Source organism: Rasamsonia emersonii, assembly GCF_000968595.1.
Source record: "Rasamsonia emersonii CBS 393.64 chromosome Unknown ctg1118621762124, whole genome shotgun sequence".
NCBI lineage: Eukaryota > Fungi > Ascomycota > Eurotiomycetes > Eurotiales > Trichocomaceae > Rasamsonia > Rasamsonia emersonii.
Genome location: NW_013562633.1, coordinates 1 through 19110, shown reverse-complemented (window position 1 = coordinate 19110; position 19110 = coordinate 1). Strand labels below are relative to the sequence as shown.

Below are 19110 nucleotides of genomic sequence, written 5' to 3'. Positions count from 1 at the left end.
TTTCTTCTATGTCTAACAAAGCGCCTTGGCTAATTACGTTAGGTTAGGTGTGTGTCTCTCTCTCTCTGTGGGATTCTAACAAGCAACAAAATAATAAAATATAGGGAGATGCGTAGATTCGAACATGAACATGAACATGAACAATGGATCCAGTCGATTAGAGTGAGGGAAAGAAAAACCAACCCGTCGTGTCGTCTAGGGAGGATGAAGTTCAGATTATCTATCGATAAGGATGATGTTGATGACGTTGATGATGATCATCAATGTTGATTATAAGAAGTTGCTTTGCAGCACGAATTTACAACAGCGGGTTCGACTTGTATTCCGGTGCGGCACTCTTGTCGTCCTTCCTGGGCTCCGTGCCTCCCACCGCAGCCGGCGCGATGGTCGAACCGTCAGCCGTAGCCACCGCAGGCGTTTCCTCCGCAGCTTCTTCAGCTTCGGCCAGATACTTCTCGGCTTCGAGGGCTGCGATACAGCCAGACCCTGAAAACGAGTGTCAGTAGTGAAAGGCGTAGAAAGGTAGAAGGGATTTTCACTTACCAGCACTGGTGATGGCCTGCCTGTACCGCTTATCCTGAACGTCACCCGCCGCAAACACACCAGGAACGCTGGTGTAGCTGGTGCCCGGTTTCGTGACGATATACCCGTCACTGTCCAATTCGACCTGTCCCTTGACCAGGTTCGTCGCCGGGTCATGGCCGACAGCATAGAAGAGACCATTCGCTTCCACGACTTCCTCCTTCCCGGTGATGACATCCTTCACTTTCAAATGGGTCATCAAGCCGTTCGGCTTATCCTCCCCAAGCACCTCGACCGCAACGGTATTGAATCGGACGGTCACCTTCGGGTTAGACAACAAGCGCTTGGCCATGGCTTTGCTCGCGCGCAGCTTGTCTCTGCGGACCAGCACCGTGACATGACTGCCGTACTTGGTCAGGAACATGGCCTCTTCTGCTGCCGAATCACCACCTCCGATGACGTAGAGAGGCTTGTTACGGAAGATGGGCACCGCTCCATCGCAGACGGCGCATGCGCTGATTCCGTTCTGCCAGTACTTCTCCTCTCCCGGGAGGTTCAGACGGCGGGCGTTGGCACCGGTGGCGATGATGACAGCATCCGCCGTGTGAGCAGGCTCGTCATTAGGGCCATCCGCCCACTCCTTCCACAGCTTGAAGGGGCGTTGGGAGAGGTCGACCCGCGTGATCGTCTCAGTGATGATCTCGGTTCCGAAGCGCTCAGATTGCTTGCGCATGTTCTCCATCAGTTCCGAACCACCAATTCCGTTTGGGAATCCAGGGAAGTTCTCGATATCGGTGGTGGTGGTCAGCTGCCCACCCGCAGCGGTGCCGTTAGCCATCATGCCCTCATACATCACTGGCTTCAATTCCGCTCGGGACAGGTATATGGCGGCGGTGTGGGCGGCGGGGCCCGACCCGATAACTGAAGTACATTGTTAGCAAAGCAGATCATCTTGCTAGTCTGAGAAGTGCAGACAAAGACGTACTGACTACTCTGGCATGCGGCATTTTCTTAGACGTCACGTCCGAATTGAGGCGCCGTGGCGTCCCGGAGAAGGGAGAAAGGGTCGAAGAGGAGGGCGAAGTGTTCTGCTGCAGGGAGGAAGCGGCCGCAGCAGATAGACCCAGCGAGGAGCGGAAAGAAGAGAGAGGAAAGCGACGAAAGGCTGAGGAAAACACGGTGGTGGTTTTTATCTGAAGGCTGGCGGGGTATGGGAAGGGGTGAAAGGAGGCGTGAGGGGTGGCAGATTGGGAGGGGAAATGAAATTTATTCCGAGATGCAACGCGATCAGGCAAGACAGGAGCGTTGCGCAGAGACGGAGAAGGCCAGGGTCGACCAGGGATCACAGCATGGGACGAGAGACGAGTATTATTAAGTTCAATGTGGGCTGCTAGCCACCTAATGTAAGCGTCGCTGGAATGATCATCTCGGGAATTATCTCAATAATCAGATCGTTTCGAGACCGGTCACGTGGAGGCCTGCCCGCCGTGATTAGAAAGCGGCGCTGGCCTCGACCTCCGCCGATCGCGCAGGCCCCTTCGAGAACCGTCGGCCATGTCATCATCTACGCACCTCTCCGGCAATCAGAGGCATTGTCTAATCGCATATTTAACAATCAGGACGACGATCATCAGCCAGTTTTTCTCATTTCCAGGAGCGCCTGACTATCATAACATCATAACATCATAACGTGTCATTTTCCAGTGAATCGATGCTTGACCATTAAAAAAAAAGTTACAAGCATAAGAAAAGAAAAGAAACATGGGTATCGATCGTGTGAAGGAGCGGTCTGGATATCGAGGTGACAAGTAATCACAATTGTTGATCATAGACCACGACCCACTTGCAAGAGCCGTTGTTGTTAACTATCTCACCCTGAACCATTTCTTCTTCGGCCGGTAAATCTCCAGTTCGTTATCAATCAGCCCTTCTGGCGGCTGGCCCTGAGTCCGCTGAGGAATATGCTGGGGAAAATGGGATGACGGCGCCTCTTCCTCGCTCTCAGAGAACTCATCCTCTTCATACTTGCCGCCATCCTCGCCGCCGTCACTGCCTTCATCGGGTGGCGCAACATCATTCTTCTTCTTACCGCGACCCAGCCACTTTTTCCAGCCTTTGACGACCCGCGTGGGCTGTGGGTCATACCCGCCATCGTACCATAATGCAGGTACAAGCAGTCTGTACGGCGTTGTGATACCCGAGGGATCTTTGGGATTAACCTCCAGATTTAAAGTAATATCTAACCCGCCTTCGAGATTGATGTAGGCGCCCAAACCATCGTTGCCTTCCGCAGTTGCCTTCTTAGCGGCCTTCTGGCTCAGGTTGGTTGGGCGGCGGTGGAAAGGGGCCGGCCGTGATGCTTCTGGTGCAGGGAAATAGCTGTTGCCCGTCCCAGGAGCCGGCGGGCGAGGTCCGTCCATACTGACACGGCGCTGCCTTGCCCCTTCCAAATTGAAGTCTTTGGTCGGTGGGGGGCCACGTTGCGAAAGCCGTCGTAGCAGACCCCCGCGAGGGTTATCCCGGTTTTCTCCTCGGCCCAGAGACAGAGTCCTTCGTAATTTGCCCGGCGCGAGTTCTGGCGTTGGCGGAGAAGCTGGCTCAGGAGGGGTCGACGGAGGAGTTAACCCTGCAATGCTTGTCAGACGATGTATTCATAGACAGACGCAAATAGTAGCCACCGCTCACCTGGCTGATACTCTCGGATGGAGCACCAATTCCGTCGCGGGAGCAGTCGCTTGTTATTGCGCGGTTTACCGTCCACATCATGCGTAAAGATAGGAATCATGTCTTCATCCGTATTGGAATCCATATGATGAATCTTGTTGCGCTTGTTGAGGACATCCGACAGCATCTCAGGCGCTGGTGCATTGGCAATCGCTGAGGAGATAACGTTCGGCATATATCGGTAGTCCTTGTCCTTGGCCACGTTCAGCTTCGGATTCGAATAGAACTGTCCGATAGCTGCCAACTGGACGTCGCCGCTTTCATACTGTCAGTTACGAACCTGGTATAGATTGGGGAGGGTCTTGGCCATACCTCAGAATAGTAACCCGGACCGATTTGTCCGCTGCTAGGTCTTGCAGATCCTCGATCAACCACGTTCGCTCGATCTTGTGCATTTTGGCCGTCCAGTGGTCATCCAGACTGCTCTGCATTTCGACGCCGCCATCGAATTTATTAAGCAAACCCGAAAATATCCCTGCTTTGCCCAGAGCCTTGACGGGATCCATTACTCGGCTAAACAGTAGATTTTCGAGCCACACCTAGATCTAGATCAGCACTCGTTCAAATACGTTGACAAAAAAGGTATCAAGTCCAAGGAAAAGCACATTGGGCAACGCACAAGTCTGGGATAGGCGATAGGAACGCTTAGAAGGACAATTAAATGCTTCGTTTCGCCTTTCACAATCTCGCGGTGACACCGATCCCAGATGAGATCGCAAGTCTGCTCACTCAAGATCTCATCCCGCTAAGTCAGACAGTCAGCGGAAATCCTTCTCTGTAGTTGATTTCATCAATACGAGCACTCACCATCCGTTCAGTGCGGCAGTCCAATCCCAGGAAGAACACATTTTTCCCGAGAGACATGAACACGCTCCGGCTCTTTTCCTGGATATAGGGTCCCGGGTCAGCTCCAAGAAGCCAGCTGGGCTCGTCTGCTTCGGTCTCTTCTGGTACGCTCTGATGCTGGAAGAGCAAATAGTACTTGTACGCTACATTTCCCAAACCAGAGATGACCGGTGCCCTCATAAAGGGGTCGGGATACGAGCCAAATCCGCCAATGATGTCGTGATCATTCCAAATATTGACCATCGGTATCTGACAGTTCGCAAGACTGAACAGACCCTGCGAAAACCACATGGCATACCGCTCCAAGAAGAAGGTCTCCAGCTCCGCCTTCATCGCAGCGGTGAATGGTGCGTGATATTTCTGTTGGGGGTTTTTAATTTGTGTCCACTCCTGGAAGAGTTTCGAGTCCAGCACGACGTTATCGTTATAGATCTGATCACCACCGCCGATCATGACATGGAATGGGCGAGTCTGGTGCTCATTGAGGACATCTCTCCACAGAGGATCTGGGCCGCTGAATTTGTTAGGATCGACAGACAAGCCGAACCCGTTGCCAGAATGAAACATAATGTTCATAGACTGGCCCCTGCCAGGTACCCAGAACCCAATCGCCGGTCCTTCATTGATGCGGTAGGCAATGCGCTCCTGCTTGTCTCCCAGTTCTACTTCAATGTTGAATCTCCAGAAAGTCACGTCCCTTGCCGGATCAGCATACAGCCGGAATCCTTCAATCTGCTCATATTGCCCGCTTTTTTCTCCATCGATAGGGTGAATCCGGTTAGTTGGAACTGGCTTTCCCGGGCCATCACTGCTGTAGTCAATGGGGCTAGGAGACTCCTCGTAGAGCCCATCCTCACTCTCGACTCGTGATAAATCGACTGCTTCATCAACATGATCAACGGGCTTGACGTACAGTTTTCGCCCATCGCGTCCAACTTTGATGAGTCCGGCCGTTGGGTCAACATATTCCGGAGGTAGCTGAACGCCTTCCTCCCCGCTGATCTCCCTAGGCGGAGGCGGCAGAAGATCCATGGGTTGGGCAAAGAGTCGTAAGGTAGGTGGAGGCTCATAAGAGGAACGGGAGTCAGCAGTCACGATCATGATACTGCCTCGCCAGACCTCTTGCTCGATGGGACCACTGGGCCCATCAACCTTCGTTCTTCTGATTCCTAGAAACCGTAGCAATGGCCCACACTTTAAGAACAAGGGTGGCTCGAACCGGCTCCTTTCGTTCACTTTTGGCGGCGGCTTCCGATAGTCACTCGGTAGCGCCCTGCTCTGTCTCCGATTCGAGCTGCCGCCTCGTTCCCACCAAGCTTTGCCTTTATCTGCATCAAAATGTTCAAATTCCCTATTCGCGAGGCGCAAACGCGCCACAGGGGCGTCCCGCCATTCTGACAGCGGAGGTGGCGTGGGTGGTGGAACATCAAAGGAGACCGTTTGTTTCTTCGGTTTCTGTTGTGATGGAGTAGTCTCGTCATTACGATCATTCTTCGTGTCCTGTTGATGATCGGGAGCTTTGTTGAGCGTAACTCCAGCTGGTGCCTGGTCGGGTCCAGCCGCCTCCTTGCTATGAAAAGCCGTCCGTTCAGGATCCTGTGGGTTGGTGCTACCGAGGCCAATAGTCTGGTCAACCTGCGTTCTGGGTGGTAGTTGCTGGCCATCATGTCCAAGAGAACGTTGTTGCTCATCTTCAGGACCTCGTCGTTTTTGCAACTTCTTGCTATTCGTCCGTGCCACGCCCGCAGAGGTGGCAGGACCCCCGGCAAATGGCTGATTCAAGACTGCTCTATGTGACGTATTCTCAGTCCGAAAAGGTCCCGCAGAAAACGAATTATCCATGCTGTACGAGCGGAACTCGTATCCAGTTTGCGGCCGGCCAGTATCCCTTGCGGCCTCTGCAGCTCTCCCATCATCTTCCGTTGAAGCATACTGAGGCTGCCTCGCAGCCTGAACCGAAGCGTATTGAACATCTACGGGAGCTTGCGTGCGAGTAGTAGCTGGTTGTTTCCTTGCATATTGATAGTCTTGACTGCCTCTATCCTGAGGAGCTGCAGATATATGCGCCTGTTCCGGACGTTTCGATTCGACTGTGGTGCTACGGCGAGGTACGTCACTCTGTTTCGAACCCACACTCCTATCCAATTTTTGGTCTTCCACGCTTGACGCTGCAGCTGTGGAATCATTATCAGCACCTGTCCTTCTGGAGGACGTCGAGCCCTCTTCACGGCTTGCACGCTGGCTTTGGCGACGAGCAATTTGTTCTTTCAACCGCATTTCCGCCTCTACCACACGCGCTCTTTTTTCTTCTTTGCTGAGCCCCTGAAGGGTCACTTCCAGCTGTTGAAGAGGAGATCGATCCGCGGACAGACGCGTTTCGCCATTTGCGGAACGGACGGTGCTCGAGCGACTCAGTGAAGCCGTTCGAGTTCCCGATCCATGGGGGGAAACAGCATCCGAGGCTTTCCGCGACCGCTGGCTTTGATTCAGCGAGTTCGACGACATGGCCGCCGCAGGAGTGCCATCGTCTGGTAACGGTTGGGTATTGGCCCTCCTGGGTTCGGGAGGTCGCTGATAAGGTATTTTATCATTTCTGGTTGTCTTAGTAGCATCGTAGCCATCATCAGAAGGCCCAAAAGAATCCTCAGATGGTAAGTCTCTCGTTCTTGAGGAGAATGACCGAGAATCATGGCCGTGGTATGCGGGAGCGGAGCCATTTCTGTAGGAAATTGGGGGAGCCCTGGGCGCTTCCGGAGCTGCGGGGGGATAGGAAGGCGCGTTCTGATAGTCGTCCTGATAGTCCATAGCCGGTCCACCTGTCCCGGTGCTCTGTTGTCGCCGGGTCGAAGATGTGCGGATCACCCCATTGCCTGCTCTTTGTTGGCGTGAGACATAATCACCATTGGCCGACACCGAGGGCCGTCGAGATGCTGTTGTTGCCATAGTTCGCAGGCGGTGGATCGCTAAGAAATGAGGTGGGATGAAATGGAAATTGTGTTTCGTGGATACTCAGTGTCTGCGATCGGCGAACGAGGCTAGTATGTTTTGATAGTCGCGAGTAAAGATCTGGGCGATGGGATATTAGCGCAAATGTGACCTGACTTGACAAACTGCAACCATTTCGGAGGTCAAACAACTGTGTATCAAGAATGGCATACATACTCTAAGGATGAGAGGCTGCTGGCAGTGCTCACCACGCAGCTTTGGGGGACAGGGTGTGGATGCTTCGAAATGAAGAGAGCGCAGAAGAGAAGACAAGAGACACAATTCACATTGCAATGGTTTGCGATGCGCGCACCATGGTGACTTGTCCAGCTGTCCGATCGTGTTGGAGCCCAAAAGGGTAAAAGTGATGCGGAGTTAAGCTGCCAGATGCTCACTGCTGACGCATGTACCAGGTGCTAACACAACATGCCAGATCAATGAGTTATAATCAAGGTCGTTAATCCTCGAGGGGAACGGAGGGAGGAAGAATGTCCTGCCATCTTCACTGCGAGGAGGGAGGAGATCGAGGCACTGCTGCTGGTGCTGCTGCTGCTGGACATTGGCCCAGCCGAGCGAACGGAATAACCTGGTGGCTGGTGGTTGGACAAGAACCCTGCTTGGTGCTGTGGCGCCATTAAATTCGCAGACAGCAGCATCCATCAGATATTATTGGACACGCTGCAAGGACGATGCCTTCTGACTTGTAGTGATATGATTTCAACACACATCCGAGGCTGCATTGGAGGGCCGTACACCGGCAGACCGGGCTGTCCCTCCCTGGCCCTGCGGCCCGCAAAGCTTCGTCCCCCGCAGGTCCCGAGGCCTGTTCGTCTGATCTTTTGCTGCAATTCTGCTGGCATAGTAGTTTTACCTCAAAGTATTGATTACATACAGAATTAACTTGAAAAAAGGATTTAAATATCTGGGCGACCTTGACTGCCAAATTTCTGCAGTGAATGGGGGGAAATTTTGGGTGTACTACATACATTACGGTAGTGCTCCTGCATACAGTACAGTGTGCAGTGAATTTTTCCTCATCAGATTTCCTCCCATATTCTAAAAACTCCAGAGAGTTCGTGACCAGGAGCTCCTTCGAGTTATTTGCCCTCGTCGATCTGCCCTCAGGCGCAGATACTGAGCACTTACTTCTGATAAGTATTTTTAGAAGCTCAGGAGATACGGTGCGGGCTGGCACTCCAAGCCATTCCACGGATGCGCCCGCCCGCGTTAATGGATAAAGACGGTTAAGGATGACCCCGAAACGTGGCCACACTTGTGCGCCAACAGAACGCTGGACAACAAAGAATAGAGAAGAGAAAAGCATTCTGCGATAATATGGGATTGGAGGCTGCCATTGCTACTTCCTCATTCTGTCTATCTACCATCTCTCCTTCTCAGCCACTCAAAGCATTCTTTGAATGAGAAAAGAACAGGCGATCGCCATCCAGCCGCCACAGCCCAGCGCGCGGTCCCACCGCAACGCCAGACGATCGCGCAGCCATCCATCTCCGCAATTTCTCAAACTCCCCCATTCCCCCTTTTCCAAGCCAGATAATACTCTCCCCTTCCAGAATCAGGATTCTTTATTCCTGGATTCTGGATCAGAATTGCCCTGTGCTTCGCCATCGAGGGGTCTGGTACCTTTCATGGCAAGCTTGTTTGTGCAAGTGTTAACGCCTTGAGAGGCGTATTGTGTCGGGAACCATCTTGCCACGTTTCTCTGTTGTCTATACTTCAACATGCGTTTTTTAGGTGTCGCCGCTGTCTGTTCCCTGCTTTTTACAGCATCTGCGGAATTATCGCCTCGCTCTTATGATACCCACGATTTCTTTGCCCTCCACCTCGACGCTTCGACTCCTCCGGAACACGTCGCCCAAGTGCTCGGTGCCCATCATGAAGGCCAGATCGGAAATCTGCCTGGTCACCACAAATTCTCATTACCCCGCGAGCGAAGCTCGGATATAGATGCGCTGTTAGAAGAACTGCGGGTTCGGAGGAAACTGAGACGGCGAGGAGGCGACGATGCCGCCCGCTTGCCGAAGAGAGAAGACGGCCTGGATGGGATCCTCTGGTCCCAGAAGCTAGGATTGAAGCAGCGACTGCACAAGAGGATACCGCCTCCAGCAGAATATTCCGCGAAGTCATCCTCGCCGCCTGCTAGAGAAAGACCGGCACGAGACGATGCGGCTGCCGTGCAGGCTCAGAAGCGAATTGCCTCGGACTTGGGAATCGTAGATCCCTTGTTCCATGAACAATGGCATTTGTTCAATACGGTGCAGGTGGGCCACGATTTGAATGTGACGGGTGTCTGGCTAGAGGGGATTACGGGAAAGGGGGTCGTCACGGCCATTATCGACGACGGTCTGGACATGTACAGCAACGATCTCAAAGATAACTACTTCGCTGAAGGGTCATGGGACTTCAACGATAATACGGATGAACCCAAACCTCGGTTATTTGACGATAAACACGGCACGAGATGCGCGGGAGAAGTGGCGGCGGTCAGGAACGGAGTTTGTGGTGTCGGAATGGCATACGACAGCAAGGTCGCTGGGATCCGGATTCTATCCAAACCGATCGACGATGCGGATGAGGCCGCTGCGGTCAACTATGGCTTCCAGAAGAATGATATCTACTCCTGTTCGTGGGGTCCACGGGATGATGGTGAGACCATGGAGGCCCCGGGTATCCTTGTCGAACGCGCCATTGTGAATGGAGTGCAGAACGGTCGACAAGGCAAGGGTTCGATCTTTGTCTTTGCTGCAGGCAACGGTGCTTTCCGGGGTGACAATTGCAATTTTGACGGCTACACCAACAGTATCTACAGCATTACTGTGGGAGCTCTCGACCGCGAGGGCAAGCATCCTAGCTACTCCGAAGCCTGCTCGGCGCAGATGGTCGTCACCTATAGCAGCGGCGGTGGTGATGCTATCCATACCACCGACGTGGGTCCCGACAAATGCACCACCGTACACGGTGGTACCTCAGCTGCAGGCCCATTGGCTGCAGGCGCCATAGCCCTTGCTTTAAGCGTACGGCCTGACCTGACCTGGCGGGATGTTCAGTATCTGATGCTGGAGACGGCGATTCCGGTCCACAATGAACCCAACGACATACAGGTGACAAAAATAGGGAAGGAATACAGCCATCAGTATGGTTATGGGAAGATCGACACGTATGCTCTGGTGCAGAAGGCCAAGAATTGGTCTCTCGTCAAGCCTCAAGCGTGGTATCATTCGCCATGGCTGAGAGTGCAGCAGGATATCCCTCAGGGAACCCAAGGCCTCGCGAGTTACTTTGAGGTAACCCAAGATATACTCAGACAGGCCAACCTTGCCCGGTTGGAACATGTCACAGTGACCATGAACGTCAACCACACACGCCGGGGCGACCTGAGCGTCGAGCTGCGCAGTCCAGAAGGTATTGTGAGCCACCTGAGCGTGACCAGGCAGTATGATAATGAAGCGGCGGGTTACGTCGACTGGACGTTCATGTCCGTTGCACATTGGTAAGTAGTCGTGTGCTGCTGGTTCTTTTTCTCCTTTTCTGTTAGGCAGCTTCTCACTTTCTCTCACAGGGGAGAATCGGGCATTGGCAAGTGGACCGTGATAGTCAAGGACACCGAGGTCAACGAGTTTACCGGGGTGTTTATCGATTGGCGTCTGAATCTGTGGGGAGAGGCAATCGATGGATCATCACAATCGCTCCATCCACTTCCGGACGAGCACGACGACGACCACAGCATCGAAGACGCGGTAGTGGCTACAGTCAGTATTGACACAGGCATGAGCAAGACCGAACCGCCTCCAGCTCCCACTGACCACGTTGACCGGCCGGTGAACGAGAAGCCCTCGGCCACTGACGCTACGCCCACAGCCCAGGGCGCGTCGACAATAGCCACGACGACCTCCACAGCGAGCGCATCTCCCACTGCATCATCGTCAGCCAGCTTTTTGCCGTCATTCTTCCCCACTTTCGGTGCCTCCCGACGCACCCAGGTCTGGATTTACGCCTCCTTGTCGCTGATCATTGTCTTTTGCCTGGCTCTGGGCATCTACTTCCAGATCCAGCGGCGGAAACGCCTGCGAAACAACCCTCACGATGACTACGAGTTCGAGATCATCGACGACGAGGAAGATGCAGAGGCCCCACTGGGCCGACGGAGCGCGAGAAAGCGTCGGGGTGGAGAACTGTACAATGCGTTTGCTGGGGAGAGTGACGAGGAACTCCTGAGTGAGGAGGATGAGGACGAGCCCTATCGAGATCATCCCGAGACAGGTCTCCAGGAAAAGCCAAGAGACGATGGGAACGGGTCTGAAAGGACATAAGCATTTGAATTGTAATCAACGCAGTTAGGGTATATAGTGTTTTCACATGGATTGGGTTTCTCGTTGCGAAGACGGCGTTCTTGTTCTCTCGAGACATGGACGGTTGGGCGGGCATGTATTCTAGAGTATGCATTAGTAATATATCCTCTAAACGGACACCCATATTTGTCTGTCATGGCTCTTTTTTTTATCGTTGTGCACACTTTTGCTGTGAAGAGGGAAACAGGCCGGATGCAGCGACAGCGCGGTGGAATGGTTACTTATCTAGATAAGCGCGATGTAGGCGGGGAGGCTGGTGATGACGCTGCTGGCTTGGGTCTCCCCGAACCGAACCCCATCCATCCATGACGCCGGCCCTCCAGATCAGATCGTCCAGGCTGCAGACCTTTGTTCCCCCGCAATCCCTTCATCCTCCTTGACCTGGCAATTCTAGAATTTAACGCCGCATCGACGCGATCGAATACACAGCGCCCTTGTCGCTCAGTGGTGATCGGGATTGCATTTCCCTGCTGCCTGTTCCGGCCACCGACCTGTGATCCCACACCCCACGGCGGCCTCGGGAAGGGACAGCCCTTCCCTAACTGCAATGGAGCCACACGACGACTTTGACAGTGTCTCTTGGAGAAACGATCCGCAGAGCGACGTGTCGCGACCGACGACGGCAGGGACTGATGCTGATGACTCGGGTCGGTCGGAACGCGATGTCAATGGGAAACGGAGGATGAGCGCAGCTCAGGAGCCCCAGGCTGGGCCGCTTGCGGATGCCGTCGATCTCGCAGGTATCGGGGACGGCGTTTTGGAGTGTACGGTGGGCTCTCCGCTGAAGGAGAATGATGGAACGAAAGATGCCTATATCTCATACTTGGTCACCACCCATGTAGGTGCTCTCTCTTGCCTCCCTTCTTTCTACGTTCGCGGGGGTTGACGAGTGGTCGCCACGCAGACCGACTTCAAAACTTTCCAGAAATCCGACTTCTCTGTCCGTCGGCGATTCCGGGACTTTTATTTCCTCTACAAGACTCTATATCGAGACTACCCTGCCTGCGCTGTGCCGCCGCTGCCGGACAAACACAAGGTGGAGAGTTATGTGACGGGGGACAGATTCTCGCCAGAATTTACACAGCGACGAGCATGGTCGCTTCATCGATTTATCAAGCGGATAACGCTGCATCCAGTGTTGCGCCGGGCCCCGATACTGGCGATCTTCCTGGAATCACCGGACTGGAACGCTCATATGCGATTACGATCCTCCCGTGGCTCAAACACATCAGAGAGCGGGGGTGGCCTCTTTGATAACTTCACAGACACCTTTGTCAACGCATTCACCAAAGTCCATAAGCCCGATCGACGGTTTATTGAGGTTCGAGAGAAGGCCGATAAGCTCGATGAGGATCTCAACCACGTGGAGAAGATTGTGGCGCGGGTCGCCCGTCGCGAGGCGGATCTGGAGGCTGACTATGCAGAGTTGGCAACGCAATTCCGCAAGCTAGTACCCCTTGAGCCCGACATCGAGGTGCCTTTACAGATCTTCGCAGCGTCGGTGGAAGAGACGTCGCGGGGATTCAAGGCACTCAAAGATCACACGGACCAGAACTATCTCGGGTCGCTCCGAGACATGGAGGCGTACATTCTATCACTCAAGTCGCTTCTCAAGACACGAGAGCAGAAGCAGCTTGACTTTGAAGCCCTGGTCGAATACCGCAACAAAGCGGTCGCCGATCGGGATTCCTTGGCCAACAACCCGTCATCATACTATGCCTCCAACCCGCTAACCTCATCGCCGGCTTCTTTCATCCGGTCGAAGATGGAAGACATGCGCGGTGTGGATCATGAACAATCTCGACGGGAGCGGATCCGCAAGCTTGAGCTTCGGATCGACGAGCTGACGCGGGAAGTCGAGTCGGCCAAGACGACTTCGGAGATGTTTGACGAGGAAGTCGTGCGTGAAGTGGCCGACTTTGAGCGGATCAAGGCGGTGGAATTCCGCGATACCTTGGGGGCGCTGGCCGACAAGCACATCGAGTTCTACCAAGGGGTGTTGAACACATGGGAACGATTCATCGTGGAGATGGAGGGGGAGATTGGTGTTGATGATCATCAGAACGATCACCGAGGAGGGGAAAGTGTTGCGTCGTAGTTGTCATTTGGAGTTACTTTTTTTCTGTCCTTTCCGGGAGGAACAACATCCACCAGATGTCTATTCATGATGAATTGTATGCGTCCTTTTTCTTTCACGTCATGTCAGTCAGGCGTTGTGTTATGTTGTATTATCCACGGAATCCGACCTAGGTATCCGCAGGTGAATTATTACCCCGTTGTCCTAGATGGTTCATTATGTATTTCTTGGTATGAAGTCAGAGTACTACTATATACCTTACTCCTAGAACATACAATTTATTACAACGAGGTGGTACTCTTTGATAATTGTTTTTCTTAACTTTTTACACTAAGTGGACAAGAACCATCGCAGGAATGCTCACATCAGCAGACGCCGGCTGACTTCGGAAGGGACTGGTTTGCTCTGTTTGCAGCTCCGATCATTCGATCCTCCGCGATCATCCCATCCTCTCATTCCAGACCAGCAATGCGTTCCTGAGCCAGCAAGTGCAGCAATGCGGTCTCTTGCTCGTTCAGTGCTGCGTCCCTACGTCTGCCCGTCATGTCGACGTGGTTTGCAATCTGGACGCCGGGGTTACGCTTCTAATTCCGACCAGATCCCCGACATATACGATGTCGTCTGCGTCGGAGGCGGGCCCGCCGGCCTTGCGCTTTTGGCAGCTCTTCGTATGCCATTGCCCCTCTCAATTGCCGCCTAGCGATGGAATCGAGCTAACAATGTCTGCTAGGAGCATCGCCATTGACTTCAGAGCTCAAAGTTGCGCTCATTGAAAGCCAGAACCTCAACAAAGCCCGCAATTGGAGTTCTGCACCCCACGAGTTTTCCAACCGGTGTAGCAGCCTTACCCCTTCGTCGGTCTCGTTTCTGCAGAAGATTGGGGCCTGGAAGCATGTTGACAGCTCGCGGGTTCAGCCATATCAAGAGATGCACGTATGGGATGGCCAGACGGGGTCCCGGATATCGTTTGACTGGTCCATGGAGACCTCGCCATTTGAGAATCTGCGCACCGTGGCGACCATGACAGAGAACGCAAATCTGGTTCGTGGTCTGCTGTCGCGAATTGCTGAACTTGGTGATGAGGGCATTTCGATCTTCTCCAACACGACCGTGTCGTCCATTCAGAATGGCGCCGATCATCAGGACGGGCCGGATCTGTCGGCCTGGCCGGTGCTGTCCCTTTCTCCTTCGCCCTCAGCAGCCTCCAGCGTTCCGTCTACCATTGCAGCTCGTCTGCTAGTCGGGGCGGATGGTATCAACAGTCCGGTCCGTTCTTTCGCCGACATATCGACGGATGGCTGGGATTATAACCGGCACGGTGTCGTGGCAACACTGTCGTTGGCTGAACCAGCAACTCCAACCTTCCCGATAGGCACCAGAACGGCATATCAGCGATTTCTCCCTTCTCTTGGGGGCCCATCGCCCTTCTTCCTCTCCCCAATAACCATGCTTCCCTGGTCTGGTCCACTACGGTTGAGAATGCTACGTATCTGAAATCTTTACCCCCACAAGCGTTTATCACGATGGTCAATGCTGCGTTCCGCCTGTCGATGACGGACCTGCAATATATGCTACGCTTGGATCCTTCATCTACGACTTCGTCTCCGTCCGGCGAAGCAATCAGTCAGCATGAAGACGAACTTCAATGGCGACTACAACATACCCCTCTACCATCCCAAATCCCGCCGCTGGTCACTTCCGTCCAGGATCGCAGCGTTGCGTCCTTCCCCCTGCGCTTCCGCCACGCTTCCTCCTACATCTCGCCTCGAGTCGCCCTCGTCGGCGACGCCGCTCATGTGATCCACCCTCTCGCCGGACAAGGACTCAACCTGGGGCTGGGGGATGTCGCATCTCTGGTCAGCGCTGTCGAATACGCTGTCAGCCACGGGATGGACATTGGCGATCTTCTCAGCCTGGAACGATACGTCTCGGAGCGCTGGGCCGTCAACGCCAAGATCGGCGGCGTCTGCGATCTGCTTCACCGGCTTTACAACGTCCCCGGTCACGGGCCCGTGGCATGGGCGAGAAGTCTGGGCTTGGATGCGATTGACAAACTACCTTTTGTCAAATCGTTCATCATGAAGCAGGCAGAGTGAAGGAAGGACGTTTTGTTTGGTGGTGATTGGGTTGAAATCCAATCGATTCTGGAGCATGTCATTGTTATTTTCTTCATGTATTATATTATGCTTTATTTTTCTTGTTAGGGAAAAAAAAAGAAGTTCAAATTACCTCAAACCTCCACCTTGCCTATTTACTCCATCTTTGCGTACAATGGAATAAATAGATGGATGAATGGATGAATCAATGAATGGCATGTGAAGATGCTCTGGTAACCTGGGAGGAAGACCATGTTATCCATCTACAATATTTCATTAGTTTGGTGGAGATGGTCAGCATTAGAATAGGAAGGGGGGAAAAATAAAGAAAAAAGAAACAACAATAAATGTCAAGTCTATACGTTTTTTCTTAATTTATCCCTGTCTGTCTCTTTAAATAACACGTGGTATTCTGTATACAAAATGCATCGCCATCAAACGCCAGCATCTTCTGTCTTGGGTGTTTCCTGCACGGTCAAGCCCTCGATTTGCTTCTCTACCCCTGTCGTGGCGGCAGCACTGTTCTTCTTCGCTAGCCGCGCTTTCACCTCCTTTGTGAGATCCTTCAGGTCGACTAGCACTCCTTCTTTCTCCGGGTGGCCCTCTTCCAGACCCATCTCCTTGACGCGAACTTTGCCTTGGGCGAGCTCGTCCTCGCCCAGGATCACGGCGAAGGGCACACCGCCATTTTCGGCCGCTTTGAATTGCTGGGGAAGCTTGGGTTTGATTTTGTAGGAGAATTCGGCCTGGGGAATGGCATTGTCAGATCCTGTTTGGTTTCTATTATTCTTTCAGGAAGACGTTACCTTAATGCCAGCGGCCCACAGAGTCTTGCAGACCTCCATCCGCTCCTTCAGCAGCCCGGTGAATCCCTTGCCACCAAAGGCCATGACATAGACATCCACTTCGCTGCCTCGAAGAGCTTCCGCTTTATTGTCACGCTCCATCCGAGCCTTGATTATGGAGAAGATCCGGTCGACACCAAAGGAAATGCCGACACACGGGATCTGGGCCTTGCTGGAGAACATGCCGACCAGGTTGTCGTAGCGTCCACCGGCAGCGACACTGCCAACTCCAACGGTCGGGTCGTTGGATCGATCATCCTCATCAACATTCTCTCCCTTGGCCTTGTCCTTCTTTCCCGCCTTCTGCAGGTTCTGTGCCTCCGGCGCAGAGGTGGCCGTGCTGGGCGCCGACCCTTCTGTCACGACCTCGTAGATGACTCCTGTGTAGTAATCCAATCCTCGAGCGAGCGACAGATCGAAAGAAATTTTATCGAGAACTCCGAAAGCCTCCAGGTATTCCATCAAGAGACCCATCTCCTCCATGCCCACCTTGGCGGATGCATTCGCTGTGAGAGCCTCGTCTTTCAGCAACGCATCCAGTAGATCCCGTCCGCCTTTCTTGACAACGTAGGTCTCGATCTTGTCAGCCGCCGCTGGGTCAAGGCCCTTTTCCTCAACCATCTCTCTCCGGACATCCGCCCACGGAAGTTTATCCAGTTTGTCGACGGCACTGGAGATGGGTCGAATCTTCTCCTGCGGCACGCCACACACTTCAAATAGACCATCCAAGATCTTTCGGTGGTTGATCTTGATCGTGTATCGTCCCTGCCAACCCAGCTCTTCAAACACCTCCGAGATGATCTTGATCACCTCCGCGTCCGGCACCATGGGGTCAAAATTCGCACCGGCGATGTCAAAGTCACACTGATAGAACTCCCTCATCCGTCCCTTGGCCACGGCTGGCTGGTCTCGGCGGTACACCTTGGCGATGTGGTATCTCTTTATGCTCCGAATATCCGGGTTCATGGCGAGCCATCGCGCGAAGGGGACCGTCAGATCGTACCGGAGCGAGCAGAGCTCACCACCCTGGTCCTGCAGGTCGTAGATGAGCTTCGAGTCCTCGCCGTATTTTCCCGCGAGGATCTCCCGCAGCTCGAACACGGGCGTATCCAGCGCAGTGCCGCCATGACGCTTGAAGACTTCGGTGATGGTGCGGAAGATGCGATCGCGGAGGAGGGCGTCGGCGCCGGCCCAGTCCTTGGTCCCCTTGGGGGTCTTCAGAGTGAAGGACGGCTTGTCCTTAGGCATCTTGTCGGTGGGAGAGGGATCGTGATTGTAGGAGAGAAAGCGACGGTGGCGGATGGTCACGGTGGGGTCATAAGAATCGAGGGTTTTTGGACGGAAGGCCGCTGTTCCTGTCAAGCTCCAGCGGAGGGGCACGACGGCGGGCCGGGCAGCAATTGCTCGTCGCGCAGGGCAAACAAGGCCGATAGCATAGGCTGAGGCCTTCATAAAAGAAAAGAAAAAACACGATTGAATAACGAGCGAATGGAAATAGATCAATGAGGAATGCGCGTTATTGGCATCCACCCCTTTGAGTCAATGTACACTTTTTTTTTTGCCTCTCCCTTTCCCTCAAGGAGAAGGCGGCAGATTGGTCTGGTTCCCAGTTCGGAAGTTAGGGCTTGGGGCTTGGGGCTTGTATGTCGCATGACGTCTGCTAAGATGCCGCATCTGACTGATCTGCAAGCTATACGAAGGCTGTGCTTTTTGTCTCACACCTGAGCCGGGCCTGTTGAAAGCCCATCTCCCATCTATCTAGATGGTGTTGTTGCCAACTTTTATACTCAACAGTCCAAACTTGAATTTCACCATGACAAGCTCAACTTCTATCGCTTTTACGGTAACGTAATCAACCACCGAGCGACGAATACCACCGAGCGACGAATTTTCGCCGCACCCACTATAATTTTGAAGCTTTTCAACCACCAATACAATTAAATTAGACTATCTAGTAGTTGAATATATAGCTATTTATTAGGACAATTCCTTATGGTATGTCCAATAGTCCCACAGCCACTGCAGCGTTGTGGAGCTCGCCGTTGAGGCATAGGTGTAGGCTCATCAAGCTTCTCATTAAGCTGCGTATCAAGCTGCTGAATGCGATTTTGGCCTTCTTGTACAGATAAAAGGGTATCATTACCTAGAATAGCACGCCTTCTTGCCTTCTTTCTAGTTTTCCGCTCAGTCTCAGCTCGTAGAGTCCTAATTTCATCTCGAAGAAGAAGGTTCATATTCATTGCCATCTGCGCGGCCTTTTCAAGATGATGAATATGAGACATTGGGCTGCTAGAAAGCTTTTGCTTTCTTGCACTAAGGCTTTTTTGCAAGCTGCGAACCTTGTGATCCAGCTGGTGAGGATTCTGAGGAGTTTGAAAAGCAGAGGAGACTGAACTTTCAACTGAAGCTGGTGGTGTTGGCGTACGAAGCTGAAAGGTAATCTTTGCAAGAACCCGCTCTTTATCAAGTGGCTTAAGTCCAGCTCCTGCAAAGCCTTTGCATATATTGTCTGGAGTAAACACTTCTGCACGAGCAGATGGATATAGGGATAGAAAGTCTTCCTTGTCAATATGGTTGTTGCCAGCAATCATTCTCTTTTCAGCAGTTTCCGTACGCGCGCTTAAGCGGGCCAAAACACACATCAAGTG

The 19110-nt window shown here is 53.1% G+C and overlaps 5 protein-coding genes across 5 annotated transcripts; 2 read left to right on the top strand and 3 right to left on the bottom strand.

Annotated features, from left to right (window-relative positions):
• Nucleotides 1–298: 298 nt before the first annotated feature.
• T310_9420 (Thioredoxin-disulfide reductase) lies at nucleotides 299–1529 on the bottom strand (the record flags this gene model as incomplete). Its single annotated transcript, XM_013468118.1, has 3 exons — nucleotides 299–486; nucleotides 544–1443; nucleotides 1508–1529. 3 exons carry the CDS (start codon nucleotides 1527–1529, stop codon nucleotides 299–301), a joined length of 1110 nt encoding a protein of 369 aa, XP_013323572.1.
• Nucleotides 1530–2105: 576 nt separating this feature from the next.
• On the bottom strand, nucleotides 2106–7035 carry T310_9419 (uncharacterized protein; the record flags this gene model as incomplete). Its single annotated transcript, XM_013468117.1, has 6 exons — nucleotides 2106–2186; nucleotides 2397–3148; nucleotides 3208–3503; nucleotides 3559–3785; nucleotides 3866–3991; nucleotides 4054–7035. The coding sequence occupies 6 exons, from the start codon at nucleotides 7033–7035 to the stop codon at nucleotides 2106–2108; spliced, it is 4464 nt and encodes a 1487-aa protein (XP_013323571.1).
• A 1781-nt stretch (nucleotides 7036–8816) lies between these two features.
• Nucleotides 8817–11405, top strand: T310_9418 (Kexin; the record flags this gene model as incomplete). Its single annotated transcript, XM_013468116.1, has 2 exons — nucleotides 8817–10585; nucleotides 10655–11405. The coding sequence occupies 2 exons, from the start codon at nucleotides 8817–8819 to the stop codon at nucleotides 11403–11405; spliced, it is 2520 nt and encodes an 839-aa protein (XP_013323570.1).
• A 586-nt stretch (nucleotides 11406–11991) lies between these two features.
• T310_9417 (Vacuolar targeting protein Atg24) lies at nucleotides 11992–15617 on the top strand (the record flags this gene model as incomplete). The annotated part of the gene is made up of 6 exons (XM_013468115.1): nucleotides 11992–12282; nucleotides 12349–13538; nucleotides 13695–13751; nucleotides 13876–14189; nucleotides 14252–14855; nucleotides 14894–15617. 6 exons carry the CDS (start codon nucleotides 11992–11994, stop codon nucleotides 15615–15617), a joined length of 3180 nt encoding a protein of 1059 aa, XP_013323569.1.
• Nucleotides 15618–16051: 434 nt separating this feature from the next.
• On the bottom strand, nucleotides 16052–19110 carry T310_9416 (Histidyl-tRNA synthetase, mitochondrial; the record flags this gene model as incomplete). The annotated part of the gene is made up of 4 exons (XM_013468114.1): nucleotides 16052–16363; nucleotides 16424–17901; nucleotides 18184–18216; nucleotides 18477–19110. Coding segments are annotated over 4 exons (2457 nt in total), but the record flags the coding sequence as incomplete, so codon positions are not given.